Source organism: Oryzias latipes, chromosome 17 (assembly GCF_053564925.1).
Source record: "Oryzias latipes strain Hd-rR chromosome 17, Olatipes_Hd-rR_3.1".
NCBI lineage: Eukaryota > Metazoa > Chordata > Actinopteri > Beloniformes > Adrianichthyidae > Oryzias > Oryzias latipes.
Window position 1 is genome coordinate 26,633,008 of NC_136253.1, and position 19,991 is coordinate 26,652,998.

General features: G+C 38.7%; 2 protein-coding genes across 2 annotated transcripts; both read right to left on the reverse strand.

The window, feature by feature from the left end:
- Window positions 1–409: 409 nt before the first annotated feature.
- Window positions 410–4,313, reverse strand: LOC101171282 (relaxin-3 receptor 1). Its single transcript, XM_004079305.5, has 3 exons — window positions 3,807–4,313; window positions 3,183–3,626; window positions 410–3,099 (listed from the first exon to the last, which is right to left on the reverse strand). Exons 1-3 carry the CDS (start codon window positions 4,002–4,004, stop codon window positions 2,485–2,487), a joined length of 1,257 nt encoding a protein of 418 aa, XP_004079353.1. The 5' UTR covers window positions 4,005–4,313; the 3' UTR covers window positions 410–2,484.
- A 3,659-nt stretch (window positions 4,314–7,972) lies between these two features.
- Window positions 7,973–19,991, reverse strand: LOC105356229 (cyclic AMP-responsive element-binding protein 3-like protein 3-A). The gene is made up of 10 exons (XM_011486697.3): window positions 19,835–19,991; window positions 19,505–19,597; window positions 18,937–19,204; window positions 16,490–16,617; window positions 15,674–15,784; window positions 15,384–15,490; window positions 12,594–12,662; window positions 11,069–11,153; window positions 10,661–10,754; window positions 7,973–10,578 (listed from the first exon to the last, which is right to left on the reverse strand). Exons 1-10 carry the CDS (start codon window positions 19,850–19,852, stop codon window positions 10,367–10,369), a joined length of 1,185 nt encoding a protein of 394 aa, XP_011484999.1. The 5' UTR covers window positions 19,853–19,991; the 3' UTR covers window positions 7,973–10,366.

Here is a 19,991-nt window from a genome sequence, read left to right on the forward strand (position 1 = left end):
CTTGATGCCAAAACAATTCGTTTGTGAAGTGAGCATCAGTTCATGCACAATTAGATTCTCTTTATTATGATCATTATTATTATTCACATCTAAAAAATGCAATGTCCTTGGTAATCTTGGCTTCCGGTAGAGACACCACAGACAAAAACAAAAAAACAATGAGAAATGTGAAATTGTGATTGAGGAAACAATCACTTCCTGAAATGCTCACAATGTGGTGGGCGATGTATGTGGCATTTGCACATTAGGAACTGTCTGTGCCCCTGCTGAAGAAGGTTATCCATGTTCAAATTTTAAAGGTTGCAAAAGGGCAAAAACATGGGCCAGCTTTTGTGCAGCTGACTCATTTGCGACGTTGCCGCACTGTTTTGACTGTTGCTGAGATTAACTTTGCTGAGACGTCAGTGAAGCCTTTTGTCCTTTCATTTTATTTAATGTCACAGGACATACATACATGTTGGCACAAGACTGTTCACGGGGAAACAGCTAAACAGACACAACGAAGATGACTGACAGTTTCACGCTGGTATCGAACATGGAGGAGGTCCAGGGCTTCTGCCCTGCTGCATTTGAAGGGCTTGGAAATGTCACACAATTGAAGAGAAACACAACAACTACTGTACAGGCCAAACTAATCAAACGCCGCTTCATACTTCTGCTCCACTGTATGCAAGTAAATGAATACAAATATCTGCCCTGTTACCCAGTGTACTGATTGGACAGAGTTTGGTCATTTTCTAGAATGTGCCAGTAAAACATCGGCATTTGCACTGGTACAAACACTTGAATTTCTAAAAGAAACATTTGATGACCCACACATGACTTTTGTCTTTACAATATGACAACCAAGCCCTTCCTCGCCTCAATGTATCATCATGTGTATCAAAGGGAAATATAACTATTAAGGATTTTGTCCAAATTAGAGTTTTCATCACTGCATTGCCTGGTTTAATATTGTGGCCTGTTTTTTTCTTTCGTTTTTGTTTAGAACAAAAAATTTATTTACAAATGTGAAATTGCTTGTTAGATTGGTTTTCTTTCAATCTAGCAATTCTTTCAAAAGAGGCAACAAAAATTGCCAAGTTAAAAACCTTGGCAAAAATCTTTTACAGGCTAACAAGCAGCACTGAAACAGAAAATTGTGTTGTCCTTTTGGGGCAGTTTGGCAATCTGAGGTGGCAGCTCTTCACTTAAGCCATGGTACCATTTGGAGGACTGTGGGTCAAATTGTTGGAATACTGTGATTAGGATACAAGAGCTTCACCACCTGAGCCACAGATCCCAAAGAATTTACTCTTTTGTTCTTCGTGTTTGTGGTATAATGGATTAAAGCTCCCTGCAACAAAATGGAAAACCTTTTATTTTTAATTATATTGCACTTTTAGACCCAAAATCTTAAAACATTCTTGAAAACTATAGATGAAATGCAATAGGTTTTCACTGAATCTGAAGTGCTGAGCCTTTTGCTCCCAATCTGTTAAACAGTCTCCCCAAAGATCTTACACAGAACAATCAAACTGCTAACTGAAAATAATAAGGCACTTTCAGAAAAGTTTAAAAGAAACAACAACTATTTATTAGCACAAGGGACATTTAAGTTAAGTTAAATCAAGAAGTCAGCACAAAAAGCAGCAAATACAAAAAAAAGTGCCATGTTTTTTTCCCCCCCAACACTGTATTGCACCAGTATTTGATGAATTACATACTAAGACCTTTGGGGTTTGTTCAAAGAAAACGGCAGGACAGGTTATAGTTTTATATTTAATATAGTTGTGACATTTCCAAGGAGAGCTACTCACAAAAGCAAACATATTTTTAGGAGGCTGCCATAATTGCCTTCACAGATGCATTTTTTTAAATAATCACTGACTCATCATGGCAGCATCAGAAATTTTCCAAAAGTTCGGGTGCAGATGTTGATGTATATTTGAGCAAAAATCAAAGAGAAGTGTGAAGAGATTATCCTTTGTGCAATTCCCCAACACAGGAATTTGCTTAGATCTAAATGTAATAATCAAGTGTGTAGCTTCCTTTCTTTTCAATTAAATATTTTTGCATAACTAAGGAATAAAGGAGTTGTCTAAATGTTCAAATGTGACATTTGTTGTAGTCTATTTTGAGGACAAGTTTTTATTTCATTTTATTTTGTCATAAAGTGCAAACACGGGTTTTTATGTAACGCTGCAAGCAACAAGAAGTTAAAACACAAAAACTTGACATAACAGGAAGCCATTTGTTTGGTTCAGTTTGATTCACTTTAGTCCTTTAACATACTAACCGCATGTCATTTTAGACATATGCTTGCTAATATTACCTTATATTAGAATATGAGGGCTGGTCCAAATCTCTATACAGACATTTCATCCTTTACTTTTGGGAAGGTGAGTAAAGTTGCAGCCTTTTTAATAACATATACGGGGCCAATAAATGTGTTTGTAATTTATACAAAGATAAAAAAGATAAGTTTTTGTGTTAGAGAGCAAGTCACATATTGACGTCCTTGTGAATCATGATCATGCTCGGTGGCGCCTCTTCCACTCGTCTTCCCCTCAGAGCCAGAGAAAGGACGTTCCGGACGGAATGAGAAACTCTCAGCAGAGTGTCCTTCAGCCCGGCTCTGTACTCTCTTCGGATCAGGCAGTAGAGCACTGGGTTGAGACAGCTGTTAGCATGGGCGAGACACACAGTCAGGGGGAAGGCGTAGGCCTGCGCATTGTAGAAGGCCTTGCTGAAGGGCACCAAGTCAAACTTGATGAGAACCCCCCAGAGGGTGAGAGCCTGGTTAGGCAGCCAGCAAATGAAAAAGGACAGAACTACGATGGTGACAGAGCGGGTAACTTTTGAGCGGCGGCGTTGGCGTCCTTTCTCATACTCCGACCTCTCTGTTCCTATTCCCTTACTTACCACACTGCCAACAACCCGTCGACTTAAAATGAACCTCAACAGCAGGAGGTAGCACACAGAAATGATAATGAAGGGAACTACAAATCCCAAAAGGACTTTCTGCGTTTGGTAGAGCCCAAGCAGGACTTGGGGATCCCAGTGACCTGAGTCGGAGTCGGAGAACCGAACTAAGCACAGTTCATCGTCTGCAGACACCTGTGAACACAACATCTGCATCAGGGGACACCCAAACAAACAAACACATATCAGGTCTGATGGATGAGTCTGGATAAACACACCTGAACTGTGGTTGAGTAGAAAGCGTGAGGCAACGTGGCCACGATAGACACCACCCAGATGGCTGAACTGGCCCACTTGGCCTGACTTGTGGCAGTTCTGGGGCTGTCCATCTTCAAGGAGGTAACCAAGGAGCGGTAACGAGTCACACTCATTGCAGTGAGGAAGAAGACACTGGCGTACATGTTCATGGTGGTGACTGAGCTTACAATCTTGCACATGACCCAGCCGAAAGGCCAACGGAAGTCCAGAAGTGTATCCACGGCCCAGAACGGCAAAGTAAGAACAAACTGGAGATCTGTGATGGTCAGGCTCATTACAAAGCAGTCGATGGAGGAGTAGTGGTGACCACGGCGACGGGAGTGGAGCAGGAAGAGCGCAAGGAGGTTGCCCACAAGCCCAAGGACACACACCACCAGATAGACCAGAGCAATGAGGATTCGCACCTGTCAAACACACTACATTTCTGTATTGTGTCTATTAACATCCAAAGTAGCACAAACATATAAAAGACTCGAAATTCCTGGGGGAGCTTTAAAAAATGACATTTTTATAAAATGTTTACCAGAATTTCACTTTTATTTAATCAAGCTGGATCATGTGCGCAAGAATAAAAGTGAACCTACTGGCAGGTTGGCACTATCTCCGTGCTGATCCAGCGAAGACTCTCTGGAGAGGATGTGGAGCCAACAGTTCAGAGAAATGTTGAAAGCTGGCAGGGTGGACGCTGCTCCTGCTGGGCTGACCAGCTCGGATATTTGATCCTCGTCTCCTCCGCATGCACTGAGCGCGGTTGTGGGTCCGGATGAGCTGTTCCCCTGCATGACCGCGCAGGTGGAAAACCGACTACTTACTTTCTAAAAAACAAGTTCCCAGCTGTTCCTCCGCAGGCAGCCTTAACTTCCAGCTGGAGAGTGCTCGGGTATGGATTCAAAAATCCCCATTTTTCCTGCGCGTTTACTGTTCAGAAAGTCGGATCTGCGCGCCGCACCTTTGCGCGCATGCTGCTGTTGTTCCAGCAGGTTATATATATAAAAGAGCTAATGAACGCGTGTCAGCATACTTTTAAGTCTGTGATGATGGTACAGCTGCTTCTTCATCTCGTGAATCCGTGCCCACGCTCGGACCAGAAGGTTTTATACTCGCTGCGCTCTTTCCAACCACTGGACGGCGCGTGTGCGCGCGCCCAGCTCATCCAGAGTGTGCCAATCCTGGAGAGAAAAAGGAGTCATCACATGCAAGCTGCTTTTCAGCAGATCTATTTAAATTTCAACAACATTAATAATATATATATATAAAAAAAATTCAAATAAACCTGTAAACATGGAAAAAAATTTTCCATTTAAGACAATAAAATGGGGGATTCAGACATATGTGAACATCTGTTTCAAATTATCTTCTAATGGGATGATATGGCCAAATCTTTGTACTATGTGCCAAGTGTTTTTGGATGGTTTCAACCCTTTGCTGCTGTCTTCTGTGTGAACATGAAAAAGCTAGGTCAAATGGGCAAAAGTTCAGAGGAAAAAAAAGCAAACTTTGTCATATTTCTTTAGAATATGTTGAGTTTTCATGTAGCAAAGTGTATTTAAATATGATTACATTGTCAAAAAAAGCTAGTGTAATAAGTGGACATAACTCATTTTAGAGAAAAATGTGAACAAAACAAAAATATTATTTTTAGTACAAGGTGGCGTTATTTTAAAAAATCCTCAGAAAATGACAACTATAGCAACTGTGTGGCTCATTTGGTTGCATGTAGGACTGACACATGGGAAATCAGGATTTGTTTCTCAGGGAACGCGATGAGCTTCCTCCAGTGTCCTTGGGTAAGACCTTGCGCGCTACTGCCTAACTAGAAGGGGGCCCAAGTCTGGATCTCCCTGTGCCGGTCCCCAGCCCGGATTAAATACAGAGTTATGTCAAGAAGGGCATCCGGTGTAAATCTCGCTGCCAAACCACCTGTGCAAATCAGTGAAAGCTGATTACTATGGCAACCCCCGAGGAGATGTGCTGAAAGGTGAACGAACAACCTCATAATAACGATAACTAGCACTTATTTAAGAACATGAATCTACATATAGGTTTCCAAAATAATGTCAATGAATGTCAGTTAAACTTTAAAATCCTATCCTTAACTTTTAACATAAAATGACAGCGCAATTTGAGTTTTTTTGAGCCTCACATCAAATTTGTCTATTGAAAAGTATGGAGCAAAATGACTCATCTTAATAATAATTACCTTATTCCTAGAGCCAAAGCTCTTAATGAGAGAGAAAATTCTTGACTTTGTGGAATTTGAAAAAACTTGGAGCAATCTCTAAAAAAACAAGGTTTTAAATCTTTGCAAGTATCAAATAATTGCCAGTATTAAATATCAAAAGCTTTCCTGATCTGCTTCAAGGGATGTTGAGGAGGTTTTTTTTTTTTCTTTGTTCAAAGCTAAAAAAAAACAAAGCACAAATCCTAATCTAACTGTCTCCTTTTTAGCCTATATTGAAACTTGAAATGCACATATGGTTAGAGCCTGTCTCTCCCCATGAAGGAGTTCATTTAGATTCTGCTAAAGCTTTCCTGGATGCTTAAAGATGTCAACTCTCATTTTCGTCAATTTTTCCCTTACAATCTCCTCAGTCCTACTTAAAAAGAAGGGGTGGGTGGGAGGGAGACTCTAAGACAGAGCGCCTATTATGTCCTCACTATTCTGTGAGGCAAGGTGAATTTTTGTGTTTTACTTGTGTGAAACAAAAGATTTCAGCTGGTTAATGGGAAAAAATCTGGATAATTTGGATGTGAATGAAAGCAAAAAGACAGAAACACTATCGCTTTTGTGGTCGTGATGAGTCAGTGTGCTTCAGGATGAGCTCTCGGAAATCAGTGAAGTGTTGGCTCTGCAGGCAGGGATTCTTGGCTCAGCAAAGACATTAACTGCTTTTTATTCACACAAAACACCGAACAGATGCTGTTGATCTATGGCTCACAGAAAGCCTGACATTTAGTCAGATCTTTTATATCATATACGACAATAATCATCTTAAATAACTCATAAATGTACCATGCTGCTTAATTAAAATAAATATTTCTTGAATAATTTCAATAATCATTGCACATTTTTAAACTGTCAGATTTTGTATCAATTTAATTCTATTGACAATTTGTGCAATCTGTTCCGTTATCTGCTGTAAAAAATGTAAAATATTTTCTGCAGATGATTGTGTATCACTGAATGACCTCCACCGACCGAAGGTCAGGTCATTGAGAAAAGCAGATTTAAATCTTATTTTCTGGTGTGATTTCCTGTAGCCGCGATCACAGCAGTCTGTCACAAAACGGAACAGATTTAAGGCATCAAGCATTTCTGCTGCTGCAGCTTTTCAGCTCCTCGCCTGAAGGACAAACTCACCTCTATGCAGGATGATCCAGCATTCATGTCATGGATTATACATAAACTCACTGGCAAAACACATTTTGTCAGGATGGGATCTATTACATTCAACACTACAGGGGCACAACAGACTTCATGTATGACACCAAATGATGTCAGGCTATGCTGACATCTACAGTGGGGCAAAAAAGGATTTGTCCATCAAGGATTCTGAAAGTTGTCCCACTTAAAATAAAATAGATGTAAGCTATGTTTATCATATATCTCAACTGTGAAAGAAAAAATTTAAAAAAAAAAAACCTAGGAAATCAAATTGTCTGATTTTAATGGTACAGAAAATAAGTATTTAGCTCCAACAAGCAAGAAATTTTGTCTCTCTTTACAACGTTCTTCTCTCCTTCACTTGTTACCTGTATTATTGTCACCTGCTTGACCTGGTTATCTTGTAACAGACACCTGTCCACACCCTTACACTGTCAGACTGCAACCTTCCACCATGAACAAGACCAAAGAGCTGTCAAAGGATGCCTGGTACAAGATTGTTTACCTGAACAAGACTGGAATGAACCAATCTACAATAGGCAAACCATTTGGAGAGAAGAAATCAACTGTTGGAGTAATCTTTAAAAAAAATAAAGAAGTACAACATCACCAACAATCTCTCTTCACCTAGGGATACATGTAAGATATCACCTAGTGATGTATGAATGAGCTTGAGAGTTGTAAGAAAACTGCATGACCTGAAGCGAGCTGGGACCACAGTAACAAGGGTTATTGCTAACACACTATGTCAGCACAGATTCAAATCTTGCAGAACTAAAGGTCCCCCTGGTTAAGCCACCACATGTCCAGACCCATGTAAAGTTCTCCAGAGACCATCTGGATGACACAGAGAAGGATTGGGAGAATATCATGTGGTCAAATGTCTTTGGTATAAACGCCACTTGCTGTGTTTGGAAGATGAAGAATTCTGAGTTTAATCTATAGGACACCATTCCAACTGTGAAGTGTGGTAGTGGTAACATCATGCTTTTAGAATGTTTTTCACAGTATGACTAATATTGGATCTTGGAAAAAAATCTACTTCCATCAGTGAGAGCTCTGAGGAGGAAAACATGGCTGGATCTTAAACACATCACCCAGGCAACAAAGAAGTGGCGACATAAAAAGTATTTCAAGGTTTTGGAGTGACCTGTGAGTCTCTGGACCTACGTTCAATAAAGAAAAATCAGTGGAGGGAGTTCAAAGCCTGTTGTTGCCCAGCAACAGCCCAAAACACCACAGCTCCTGAGAAGATCTGCATGGAAGAATGGACCTTAATAGCAGCTACAGTGAAAAAATGGTGATGACCTCCAGGAAACATTTGACCTCTGTCATTGTCAACCAGGGTTACATTACAGAGTATTAATGTGAAGTTTTATTTCTAACCAACTCTCAATTTTCTGCGACATCATTCAGATAAATTCTTTAAAAACATTACAATGTGATTCCCTGGATTAATTTGACATGCCGACTCTCACAGTTGAAGTATATCAACATTACAGAACTTTGTCATCTTCTTAAGTGGGACAACTTGCAGAATCATTGACTGACACATAGCGTTTTGCCCCCGCTGTGTGTTTGAGAAGGGAGGGCAAAAAGCAGTACAGGTCCTTACGAAGAACTTTTTCACCTAGAGAACTAACAGCAGGGATCAAACCATCTCCTCTGTTTGGTGATACCTGTTGTGATCTTGCCTGTTGGTGGATGGCAGTAAGTACTGATCAGTTTACGTGTAACTTTACCCACAAGGTTTATTGGATCATGTTTCTAATAACCCAGGCATCCTCCTACATCTACTGAATAAATATAGCAGCTTTAAACATTTTATGTTACTATTTTTCATTTGCGTAACTCCCATTTTATCACTTTTCTAGTGAAATTCGTTAATATTATTGTTATTATTATTGTTCAAGGATTGCTGTAGATGTGCATTTTTACCCAAGTCTCTTAAAAAATACTTTTTTTACGTTGCTAAAATGTCAATCTGGTTTTTCATATTGATTATATATGTATCGGTAGGCAACCTGCTGCTTCTGCAAACGCTAATGAACTTCATGAACAGAAAAGCATTGCAAAAACTATGAACAACTTTTATCTGATTTTATTTATTTTTTATTTTTTTGTATTTTCTATCCTCAGACAGCAGCCTCTGTTAAAATCAAGCATGATTAAAATTCTGATTGGATGTCTACCTTTTGCTCCAACTCGCTCTGAATACACCAAAACCCTCTGCTTGAAGCTATCTGATCAATAATTCATTTCAGACTCTAAGCCAGAGCGCCCTGTGTATTTGTATTTTTGGTTCAGCTTTGCTGAAATTAGTGTTTCTTCAAATCGCTAAGTGCACCTTTGGAGCTTTCAGCCTGAGCTGCTGCACTCAGCGAGGGTTTGAACAAGAGCTAAATAAAGTCTAAATTCTTTCAACACAAATGCACTCAAAACCTAACAAAAGACATGGATGCATGGATTAAAAATGCAGGTTTACCAACATTTAAGTATTCAAAATCCAATCTCAATAAAATTTGATGATCCCTTTGGAAGCACGATTGCATAAAATAAACCAATCAGTCTCAGAATGCTCCAGTTTTCTTCCAAGAATGTTGCTTAATTCCCTTCAGCGTACAGCCATGCTGCGAACTTTGCTTTGAATTTCAGTACATCTCTTTTGCAAAATGTTGGACTGCTGCGAGCTGGTGTTCTGCTGGAAAAAACTGTCAGGCACTGCATAAAATCTGTGGTTCCCAATGCATAATTCTTCCTCCCTGCACATTCAGTAAAACAGTTCAACGGCATATTTTCTGTGCAGAATTGCAAAGCCATTAGGTTGCAGAGTGAACGGTGAAGGCACACAACTGCTCAGCCCTCTGAATTTTCCCATTTAAAACTGTCAGAACGTTTCAGCTCAAGCCGGTTTTGCAGAAAGCATCTGTTAGTATACAAACTCACACGATGACAGGCACGCACATGGATGCTGACAATTCCCAGTGCTTGTAGAGAGGCAGCAGGTCTCTTGGAGACTTCTCAGCTGCCTTGATCATAGTTTTTCTGCAACTGTTCTAAAACAGAAATGGTTACAGGATTTTGAAGTAAAGGAAGTTGCTGCACTTCTTTATTTTGAGTCCTCCTCTGCTTGCTTTTGATACTGGCAGTGGTAAAAAAAAAACCTTTGAGTACTGTAAGATACTTTTTCTGAGAGGGGTAACTGCATACATGTTACCATGTCCGATTTACAAGAACCTTTTGCCCTAATTTTTGGTCAAACTGACATGTTTATGTGGACGGCTAATACTCAGGTCAGGTGAACATTTTGTAATTTTTATGTCAAGTTCAACATAATTAGGACTGTTTTTTTTAGTTTATGTCATTTTTAAACCATTTAAAACCAACTTTTAAACTTTTAAACCAAGACAAATAATTTATTTGCATTTTTTATTCTTTTTGAAATTTTTGAATATAAAGTCTTTTTTCTACATTTCACTTAAATGCTTTCTTATCATAATCGATAACATACAGCAAAGTACCTGTAAAAGTAACACAATTTTAAATTAAATAGTACGTGATACACTCTGTCTTTAAGATTTTTGTTTTCTTAAAGAAAAACCAAAAAGTATAGAATACTGGAGAGGTGTCCTGACTGTCCACACCTTTAAAAGCATCAGACCAAAAAAATTGAGCTCTGGAGCACCAAACAGTCTTTACAGGAAGCTTAGAAAGCTCTAAAATGCCTCCTTGGATGATGCACTTGCAAGCAAGCCTTTGCTACATCTTTTTCCTATAGTGAGACCAGTAATCATTCTCGTGGCTGTGATCCTGGTGGAGAGAGGAGGGGAGGGCTGCTGTAGAAAGCTCTGCCCAAGCCCAGATATTCTTCGCCAGGCTTCGCAGGGCTTCAAAGCCCCTAGAGATGGAGTGCAGAAGATGAGGAGGGACACCTCCTTCTTCATCAATGGACTGCAGGGAGCGAGACGGTGCTGAGAGGCAAAGATGCAACAGAGATGAGTGTGTGCTTGCGAGCGTGAGTGTGTGATGAGAAGACAGTGTGTGCAAACAGACCTTTGGATTGCATGTATTCTGCCTGACTGCGCTGGCTGTAAAGGTCTGGATGAAGATTCGAGGATATGAACAGAGAGAAGGAGAGAAGCAAAACCTGGACACAAATATGGCAATAGTGATGAAGAAAGCAGAGAAAATACAAGGAAAGGAAAAAATGAAGTTTTTTTTTATTGCATGACCCACATAGCATATTTCTAAATGGATAAGGAAAGGTGGCATGCAAACCCTCTTTTATATCATTCAAAAGAAAAGCACAGCCTGAGTCACTGTAGAGGTCTGGCCATTGTTTAATAATACTATTTGGTAGTTTATCCCCCACTAAACCTCTACTGGTTTGTTTTCTTATATTTACTTGTTACAGATAACTAACCCTGGGGGTGCAAACAGTGGCGGTTGTTCATTTCTCACCAGAACGCAGGTTCTTCTGCCTATTGTTTTGCTGGGGCTGTTAGGAACGAGAGCCTGTAGCCTGCTTAGCTGCTCCAGCAGAGCGCTGCAAAACAAAGACAGACAAAAACATGAATGAGAATGGGAGAAACTTTCAACCGCAGACCCGAAGATGAAACAAGGGCATCCTTTTTTCAGAGCCTGTGAACTCTGGTAAACGAGGAAAAAGAAGAGGAACTAGAGGGAAAGAGACTTTTTGGGAATCTTTTACAAGATTTTCTTTGTTTCAGTTCACTGCGGCACTGTTAGAGAGTAAAAGTAACACAAGGACAGTGTGATTTATTAAGGAGAAAACGAAGACGTGAGTTTAAATATTTTCTATTAAAATAACCCTAAAAACGATCAGTTCAGGGTTAAAACCTCCAAAGAGGGAGCGCCTGAGGCTGTGTGAAAACAGATTGACGTCACCGCATGATGTGATTCAACTCACATGTTACTTAAAGGAAGAGAGATCACCAAAAAAGCATCAATACACAATGAAAGAAAAGCTCACTAAGTATGGAAAGGATGATAATCATCAGATGGGTTCAATTCAACTCGGATTTTTATGGTGCAGTGAGATGTGGGTTTCTTCTTTAAAAATATTATTGTTGCTTTACCATCCATACATTTCCAGATCCTGTCTGATCCCTTTAAGAGTCACAGGGTTGCTGGAGAAAACCCAGCTACTTTTGAGAAAATCTGGAGTAAACCCTTAACAGATCACCAGGGACTTTACTTTCGAAAAAGCTTACCGGTACCTTTTTCCTTGTAAAATTACAACTTTTTAAATAAAAAATTTACACTTTTACATTTCTAAAATATTTTTTAATTTTTAAATTTGCAACTTTATTTTTTTAAACATTGACTTTTATCAATTGTATGAAATTATTCTCGTAAAATATTAAATCTTTTCATGATTTCAAGACTTTATCATTATATATTTATTTCTTTTATAGTCACCCTAAAGACCCAAACTGATGAAAATTGTATTTTTGGTGTTTTTAACATGTTCTTGTGACATTTTTCTCATGATGGAGGACATGTATACAGAAAGTTAAGCTTAAAATTGTGTATTTCTTTATTCAAATCGTGATTGAGGAGCAGATGCAAAGACACTGTTAAAAAAAAAAAAGTGTAACATAGAAGTACATTGGGTAGGCCACAAGCTCCCTGCTCTGGTCTATTCTGATGCATCCACTTGCAGACCGTCTTTGTTTTCCCAAGCTGGCATCTGGATCTTATCTGTACAACTGGGTAGGTGCAATATTGATTGCCATTTTTGTTGAACCACTAATGTTAGCTTGAGGTTGTGAGGGGCTGTAAGCTACATACCGGGAGAGCATGCTCTCAGTTTCAATCGAGGAAGCCTTTGATTCTGCACGATTTACCAACTTTCAATGAAACATCAATTTCAGCTTTGTCAAAAGAAAAGCCTCATCAAAGAACATTTGGCTAATACCAATAATTATTCAATGGAGATGATGCCGTTTATTAGACAACTCACTTGTTGGTTTCCTCCAAATGCTGGATCTTTCTCTGCAGCTGGAGGTTGTGAGCACTACATGCAGACATTCTGCACAAAGAGAAGTTGAGGAAACATACATACAGTTGATTAAATAAAGGTGAAAAAAAGCATCAAGCCATATTATTTTTGCTTGCTCCATTATTCCTCTTCAGCTAATATCCGTCTGCTGCCTGTTATCAACCACTCCATTCAGTTTGTGTACACCCCCTCCTCTTGTAGATTGTTTTTCTCCTGTTTGTCCTTTGTTTTCTTTTTGTCATCCTCCATTGTGGAGCTTGGCTGATAATGACTCTGTTTATGTGATCCGCTTGCAGCTCATTTAATTACCAGCAAATGCTTACTCTGCTCAATAGGAGAGACAATCTGAGCTCATTATGAAACTTTTGTTATTAAGAGGCAGCAGAACTCAAACTTGAATGAAATGTTAATGGCACACTATCAAGACTTGGATAAACACTTTCAAAAAGCACAGATAAGGTTTGTTCGATCCGACTCAGACCTGGCTTTGATCACTTTTCTGCACAAATTGACAAAATATCTGCAATCTATTCTATCTATTGTTTAAATAAATCAGAAAAAAACACTTTTCTCAAGGTTTTATGTGGTTGCCAACTGTGCTTTTGGTTGACACAATGCTAAATCAGAGAGCACTTCCATACAACCTGCATCTGCAGGACACAAGTTGGAAAGTCTCAATGGTGCATATTTCAAAAATTCAACACATTTGGAGAGAAATGACAACTTCGAAGGGCTCAACAACCTCGACGCATGGCACCACGCCTCATTGTTTGTGGAGGTGTGATGGAGGGAAGTGCCAACATGTAGGAGGCAGAAGGGATTTGCACATTTGGTGACAAATTTGCTGGCTCTTCTATGTAAGGTGCACTGCCCGAAGACAGGGAAGGAGGAGGAAAACTGAAATGAACTTCATTTTGTCAAAACCTTCTGGCCCTGCAGAGCATCGACTTGCATCATCTTTAGGCTTTGCTTGAGCTTTCCTGCAGCCTCCATGTGGAGCAATTTAGCTGCTCTGCTGTACCTCCTGCTGTCACACTTGAGTGCATCAGACCCAGAATGGGTAGCTTTCAGGTACCCTGCAGGGGTACTATTGGACTGGAGTCATGCTGGGTTGATCAGAAACAACGAAGACGTGTTGAATACTTAATCCAAACAGTCATGATTCTACAACTGTAATTACTTATCATACTGCTGCTTTCTTTAGCAATAAATGCATTTGATGATTATGGCATAATCCTTGCTTTTACAACGCTCATACTAGACCAGATAGCTTAATTCATCCATATTGCACATTTTCTGCTCCAAAACAAGGATTTGGTGGGAAAACTGTGACAATAGGTCTGAGGTTAAACAAAAATTTAGCTGCTGTCGAGATTTAGGACAATCATGTTGCAGTTTTTGTTTTTATTTATACCCTAAAAGTACAAAAGAAAAAAACATCATGCTCCTTCATGACCAGAACCTCCCAAATGATTTTTTTAGTGCACAAGCAGTTTTATGGAACTGAGACAAACAGCGGGAAAAGGTTGGAAATTTAAGTTCTTTGTAATTTTTTTTTTAGGCTCCAGACCCATTTTTATAAAAGTGGGAAATCACGCTTCCTGGTCAAAAAGTTTTTTTGATTGACAGATTCTCCCAAGCCCATTTTCAGGTGGTAGCAATGTGGACTTCCAACAAGCTCACTCGTGATTGGCAAAAGTGATTGCCATAGAAACATTGACTCAGACCGTTGACTGTATGTGAGAACTGGACTGAGTGAGAAAATGATTTACTTCCAGCTCTGACAAATTAAGTCAATTCAGTCACAATATTTTTTGGAGGTTGCCATGTTGGAACCATGCGATTTCAGTAAGCAGTGATTGAGTCAACATTTCTACGGCAAATAGTCTGACCAATTAGGAGTGAGCTTTTTGGAAAACCACATCCCCACAACTGGAAAGTTGGCTCAGGGGAATCTGCCAATCAAATGTTTCAAACATTAAACGTAAGACCACATACTTTATTGAGGCATCTGACTGGCCAGATTATAACTTGAACAACTTGGACTACAGAAAAAAATTCATAATAAAATTGTAATTAGCTAGAACATGTCGAAAAAATAATGTAGAAGAGCAAGAATGGTTATTCTGACAAACACAATGGCTGAGTAACAGCTGTTCATTTCTCAACATAAATTTATGGGACTTAATTTTATTCAACCAATTTTAACGGGTGACATCACATTCACTCAGTCCACTTCACATATACAGTCAATGATTGAAACATACATGATGGGAAAATCAATTCGCCTCTGTATCATAAATATGGGTAGATTCTTTCTTTCTTTCTAGAAAATAATAACAGATGTGTTTCAATAAATGAAAGGATGTGAAAGATATTTGGCTAAAGGATAAACCTCAAATGTATTTATTTCTTATTTATTTTCTATCAGTTTTTAGCAAAATTATTGACACGCAGCTTTTAAATATGATTCAGTTTGGTGAGCAATAATTGCTTTTCTTCTCCGCTGTACTCCAAAATGACCTAACACGTATCTTTGAAGTAATTTCTTCTCTTCTTAGATGTTCTAAGTTTGATTAGGAATGAATATAAAGACCTAAACAGAAATGTATGCATTTGAAAATGCTGAGGCCAGGAACATTATATAATGTTTTACATAAATAACTGGAGAAAAAAAAGACTGCCCCAAGGCCATATTGCACTGAGATTAAGACAAACTGAACAAGAATCCTGACTGGAGCTGGCTCCTACCGTCCTTCCAGACTGTCAACATATTCCCTTTTCTTCTTCCGACTCTCTTGAGCTGAGCGCTTGTTGCGGATTTTCCGCCGGATCTTCTTCAAAATCCTTTCCTCAAACTTTCAGAGAGATGAAACACAAAAGGGAATAGGGACAACAAAGAGAGAAGAAGAAAGGTGTAAAACACGAGAAAAAGGACTTTTTTTTAATCCACGTGGATTGAAATTTAAAGATGTTTATCAAAAAATGAGTGCATCTGTGTGGAGACTGCCCTATATACTGTATATGTTTGCATTATTTACCTTGGACAGGGGAAGTTTGTTTGGTAAATTGACACCTTCTTTGGCCAGAAGCTTCTTCTCATCCTCATTAAGAACAAGCTCCTGCAGGGAATGCTTGGGGATTCTGCGCACCTGTGAAACAATACTTCTGTCTTAAAATGCATCTTTGAAGATGGGAAGTTTAGAGGAGGAACTCAAAGGAGGAAAAAAACTAAGATTGAAAAAAGACAACAAAGAAGTCAAAGATGTCTGTCAAGACTGCACATCTTGAGCTTTTATTATATAGGTCATTCCGTCAAAAGAGTGAAATTTGTTAGTTAAAATGTTCAAAAAATGTACTTCATTTTTAATTTTATTTCAATAAAGATTTTGTTAATTTACACATTTACTTTTTCAAAATTTGCACTGGTTAACTTTCGAGCAACTCTCAAACGGCATTTTGAAAACCTTTCTATAAGAATATCAGCCACATACATGTTTGATGTTGAAGAAAGAGTTGGTTCAAATGTGACAATATCAATATTTCTGACAAAAAATGCATATTTACCAGAGGTGGAATTTTCTAAAATGCAAATCCAACCTTTTTCTATTTAGGAAATTTAAAAACATTCATTCTTTTCTTTTTTTTAAAGAAACAATTTAAAAAGTGGAACGAAATCTTTGGTAAAAGGAATGAGTATGTTAGTTAGCTATGTGTGATCCTTACAGAGTCAAATCCATTGCACTACTGAGCTACCGGTACATGAAAACCATCATTAAAATATATTTGTGGTGAGATTTTAAAAAAAAGAAAAGAAAAAAGAATTAGCTAAATTAAGAGTTATTAGCTGGTCTTACTTTCTGCTCAAAGTTGGATATGAGCAGGTCTTTCACTGTGAGGGTGTGACTGGATGGTAGGAGGGAGCTTTGATCTTGGCTGAGGTAGTATGTAATTCCAAGCTCCTCATGGAGATCAGAGTCCCAGCCTGAAGAAAAGTGCAAAAGGAAAAACAAAAAAATTACTAAAAGTCCTGCTAAAACATCTTGCTGTTTCTGCTTAAGAATGAAAGAAAAACATTCAAAAACCAAGATAAAAAATAAAAATCTTATCATCCCAATTATACATCATTATTATTTCATCACCAGGAAGTGTTCAAAAAGGGACAAAGACGGTTTTGTTTCAATGATTCAGTCAAGCAGCATATTTGGTGCTGGTGGCAGGTGTTTATTTGGTTAGCACCAGTCTATCTTCCCCCGATGAGCTGGACCATGGAGAAAAGAGGGGTATGAGTGTGGATGAAGCTGAGAGGACGAGGACTGCCGCAGACACATAAGACATCCAAACAGCTGGGGACGTGAGGAAGAGATTGGCGAGGCGCAGTGATAACAGAATTTGTCACAGTTTGAATTTGTCAGTGTTTCTCGCACAACAGGAGCAAACACTGAGAAAATTATCCTCATCAGCGCCAAGGCTCCTTTTTGTTCTCAAGATTTCACTCCTGCTGCTAACAAAAAAATACACAAATGAAAAATTTAAATATGGTTGAAAATGTCAAATGAGACCTCAGATTGCAATCACTTTGTTTACTGATGTAACATCTTATTCTGATTTTACTCTCATATATGTGTAAAGTTTTGCAGAAAGAGAAAATTATTTATAAATCTTGACATTTTCTAATGAAACGTCATTAATCTTAGTTTAATGAGATTTATGGTACCTTTATTTCTCCCACGTGACCACAGTTTATTAGCCTCATTCTTTAAAAAAATAGTTCACTCAAATTACCATTTTGTGGCCACAATTTAATATTTTGTGCACACAAATAAACATTTTGTGATCATAAATTAGAATTCTGAGGGCATACATTTATATTTTAGGTGCACAAATTAGCACTTTTTGGGGCACAAATTAGTATTTTGTCTGCACAACTTAGCAATTTGTGGCCACAGATGAGTATTTTGTGTGCACAGTTAACATTCACAATTAAGCATTTTGTGAATACCAATTACCATTCTGTGACCACAAATTTGTATTTCATGCACACAAATCAATAATTTGTGGCCACAAATGAGCATTTATAATGAGTAAGTTGCTATTCAGTGCATATAAATCAGTGTTTTGTGCACACAAATTTGTATTTTTCCTTGCAAGTTAGTAGTAGGAATTGATTAACTAAAATACTAATTTGTGCCCATAAAAGAATAATATGTGCAGACAAAATGCTCATTTGTTCCCTCAAATGCTAGAAAAAAAATCAATTTTTTTGGCCATGAAATACAAATTTGTGCCCACAAATTATTACTTTTAAGGAATAATTTTATTTTTTGAATGTCATCTCCAGGGCTCTGTGGTCTATAGACATTTACAGGCTGCATAAATAAACCAAAATATAATTTAGAGCACGTTTAAAACATCTCTAGCAGAACAAAATGATGCAATATGCTAAATTCTGCTCACTGTTCAGTGGAAGAGAGTGAAGGACAGTTCAGAAGACAATCTTTTTAATATTGGCCCCCCTCTTTTGTCTTTCTTGCACACACACCCAACCTTTACTGTCACTCACTCACTTTTAGCCTGGCGTCAGTGTATCCTCCCACTGCTCTGATTGTATCTTCCAAAATATGATTTTCTATTTTGCTTCATCAGATATTCCAAAATCCAATTTCTGATGACATTATTTGATGAGGAACTGCAAGAAGGATGCAGTCGGGTAGGCTGAACCTTTTTCTGAGAGATGGGTGCCAAATTGAAGGAAACGACGGAAATCGTCTCTAATGCAGGAGTTTTGGGTGGCATCTCAGTGGCCACAAACAGGATTCACATGCTGTTTCAGAGCGTGTCATCAGCAGCATGTCAGCACTTTGTGCTAAAATTTTTGAAAGTTTGTATTTGATGGCCAAACACCTCATTAAGACTTTTTTTTAAACAAAAGTTTCAGCTTTTTTGTTGTGCTTGACGTCCTCATATTGATTAAGATTTGGTTTATTCAAATTCCTCCTGGCTGTGTGGAGACCAGTCAGATCATGAAAGCAGGGGAGACATTTGCTCCGGATTCATGTTTGCAAATGTTCCACAATGAGAACAAAAGTTTCTTCTACGAAAGCGTCTTTGGTCAAAGGTGCAATTAATCATTTCTAACATGAAAAATTCCACAATTTTATTATCTGCGTTATTGCCTGTCTTTATTTTGTCGTTTCCTCTTTGTTAACCTTGAATGTTAACCTTGCTGTCTGCTGAGTCTCTTTGTGGCTGCAGTCGAATTTGCCCCATGCAAAATTGATGTGTTTTCTTATTCTAGTTGTACCTAGATCGATGGTAACATCCGACTTCCTTTCGTTTATGGGTGGCTGGCTTCCTGAAGATGGAGTCTGATGGAACGGGAGCATGTCAAAGGCTGGGGAAGCTGTGCAAGAAACTTGATGGGGGCTGTGAGAGGAATCCGTCAGGGGGTCTTCGTTAATGCTACTGTCAGTGATGCAGGGTGACCATGGGGGGGATCCAGGTGAAGCGGAGGGGTCCTGCAGCAGAGTGTCTAAGAAATCCTCAGCAGCACTTCTTTGAAGAGTTTGGGTCTGAGAAAACAGAAGAGGATTCATAAATATATCTATGCATGAAACAGCTGCTGCTGCTCCTGGACTGTTAATCAGATCATTATTTTATCAGACACAAAACAGGCACATAAACATACCAGCAACAACCCAACAGCTTAATTAAACTGTAAATGAGATGATAAAACTAAACAATGCTTGGTCAGGCCTGACCTCACCACTTTTCTGATAATTACATCACATCAATATGAGGTTGTGATCATGCTGTCCGTCCCCGGAGTAGCTGGGCACAAGCAAACTATGCCAAATGAATTTGGAACGTACCTCATTAATTGTCATTGTCCACATATAATCGTCACGGAAACTGTCTGATTCTGCCGTGTTCCTGAGCAGCTCAAAGATGTCAATTCCTTCAACCTCGAGTTTAAAAAAAGCAGAAAAAAAGTGTGTGGTGTGTTATTTAAAAAAAAATGTATTGATTTTTTTTTTTTAAGAGAAAACAGATTTTCAGCCTTTATAAACATTTTCAAAAACAGAAATTAGTTGCTCAAGCATTTTTTCTCTTAGTGTAAAATCAGCCAAATCACATCATTCACTCTTCTCTTCACCTCTGTTTTACCACACAGACACACACACAACAACAATGGCTCTTACCCTGTCAGTTAACGCCATTATTCTGACATTAAAGCTGCTGATGAAACTTTGGTGAAACTATCCCACAAGCATGAAAGCACCACAGACAACCAGATCAATGCACTCTTCATGTGGCATCAGCGCGCCGGAGAAACGAATTAGTCTGTTTCAAGGGACA